Raw genomic sequence first — 1,996 nt, forward strand, 5'->3', positions numbered from 1 at the left:
CCCAGGCTGGAGTGTAGTGGTGTGATCTCAGCTCACTGTAACCTCCGACTCCCAGGTTCAAGTGATTCTCCTGCCTCAGCCTCCCAAGTAGCTGAGATCACAGGCGCCCACCACCACATCCAGCTAATTTTCGTATTTTAGTAGAGACAGGGTTTTGCCATATTGGCCAGGCTGGTCTTGAACTCCTGACCTCAGGTGGTCCACCCGCTTCGGCCTCCCAAAGTGCTGGGATTACAAGCGTGAGCCACCGTGCCAGGCCAAACTTTACTTTCCGTGGCATTGTGAAGAAGGCAAAAAAGGTTTGAGGTGAGAAGAGACACAAGAGGGAGAAAATATTACCCAGTTTTCTTATTTGGTCTCTACTCATTCCTTTTCCCTCTCAAGCAGCATACACAACACACACATGTGCACGTGCACACACACACACACAGTCTGTGGGGAAAAAAATCTCAATCTCCCCCTTATGAAGGAAGTAGGATGTTACAGAGATATTATGATGCAATGAGGACCCTATGAAGGACACTGATAACATTGTGAGGTCAGGATTTTTACTGAAATGTTTGTCTATATGAAATGTATCAGACCTAAATCAGCTTTCCTACCTGCCAGCATCCTGGTGGCAAGTCTTACTCCTACCCGCAGCATGGGATTTTAAGATCAAAGGAATTAGACCTAGGGCAAAAACTGAGACAGCAGGGAGGCACTGTAACAACTGGAAAGTTTTCCAAATTGGTAAACTTGCAGTATTCTTTCTGTACAGAAGTAAAAGATCCCCTATGTCCCTATGGCTATCAGCAAGGAAAAGCATTTCAACATGGCACTTCAAATCAGCAATTTCAAAAAGGCTTTGAACGAGTTTGAAAAATTGGTTGAACAAACAGCAACCCAGAAAAGAGATGAAAGAGCAGGCTTATTTATCCATAAAGAAGGTAAGATCAGTGATTATACGATAGTCCAGTTGGGTCTGTTGGTTAGAACTGAAAAATGTTTTAAGCCATCAGAGAGACGTATCAGAGCTTAATGTGAAAGAATGGGTGCTGAGAGGGGATGAAGACCTGGGTTCTTGTTCTTTCTGTGTCCCTAAATAACAAAGTGGACATGAGGAAGCTTTTGTTTTGTTTTTGTTTTTGTTTTTTCTTCTCTGAACCTAAGTTGCTTCGATTGTAAAACTATGGGATTGGATTAAGTGACGTCCAGTGGTGTTCTGTAGACGCTGCCATTTGATGGCTCACGGGTTGACCTGGGATCCTCAGTAGTGTATAGCACTGCTCTTTCTTAGCCCAAAGATACCATGAGACCATAAAGAGTTTCATAAGAAGTGCAGCTTCCTGCCTCACCATGATTCCATTGTCTTGGCCACGCTCCATAGCTCTAGGCAGGAATGATCTTGAGGATGCAAGCTACGGAGAATATGCTGGACAGTGCTCTCACAGGAGGATTTGCAGCAGAGATACCAGTGCATAGACAAGATTCAAGGGGAGTGGTGTAGTGTACAGCTTTGGCATATTGAGGACAGCTGTGAAAAATAAAGCTAAATGGCAGAGTGGAAGACTAACAGAACAAACCCTGCTGTTGCAATGAAAGGAGCAGAGCCCATATAATTGCTAAAGAGATAGTATAGCCAGCCTCAGAGTGTGCCAGGCTGCATAGTAATATGTAAGTGAAAATCTTGACTTTGGGTGTTCAAACCCAAACTGGTATTAATTGAATAGTATTTAATACTTTATAGTCATATTAATCAATGTAATTATGTTCATTTTATTTGTGGGAAAAAATGGGAGCTGAAGATAAATCATTTGTGCAAGTTATCCAACTTCTTTTCTTTTCTTCTTTTTTTTTTTATTTTGAGACGGAGTTTCATTCTTGTTGCCTAGGCTGGAGTGAAATGGTGTGATCTCAGCTCACTGCAACCTCCGCCTCCCAGGTTCAAGCGATTCTCCTGCCTCAGCCTCCCAAGTAGCTGGGATTACAGGCGCCCACCACTATGCCCGGCTAA

At 43.4% G+C, this 1,996-nt stretch overlaps 1 protein-coding gene across 1 annotated transcript in view; it reads left to right on the forward strand.

Annotated features, from left to right (window-relative positions):
• Positions 1-547: 547 nt before the first annotated feature.
• WDR64 (WD repeat domain 64) overlaps positions 548-1,996 on the forward strand; it is a 162,867-nt gene continuing 161,418 nt past the window's right edge. The window contains exon 1 of the mRNA XM_011990033.1: positions 548-929. Coding sequence (XP_011845423.1) covers positions 785-929 — 145 coding nt within the window. The 5' untranslated portion in view covers positions 548-784. The remainder of the gene's footprint in view (positions 930-1,996) is intronic.

This window comes from Mandrillus leucophaeus, unplaced genomic scaffold, assembly GCF_000951045.1.
Source record: "Mandrillus leucophaeus isolate KB7577 unplaced genomic scaffold, Mleu.le_1.0 Scaffold367, whole genome shotgun sequence".
NCBI classification, from domain to species: Eukaryota; Metazoa; Chordata; class Mammalia; order Primates; family Cercopithecidae; genus Mandrillus; species Mandrillus leucophaeus.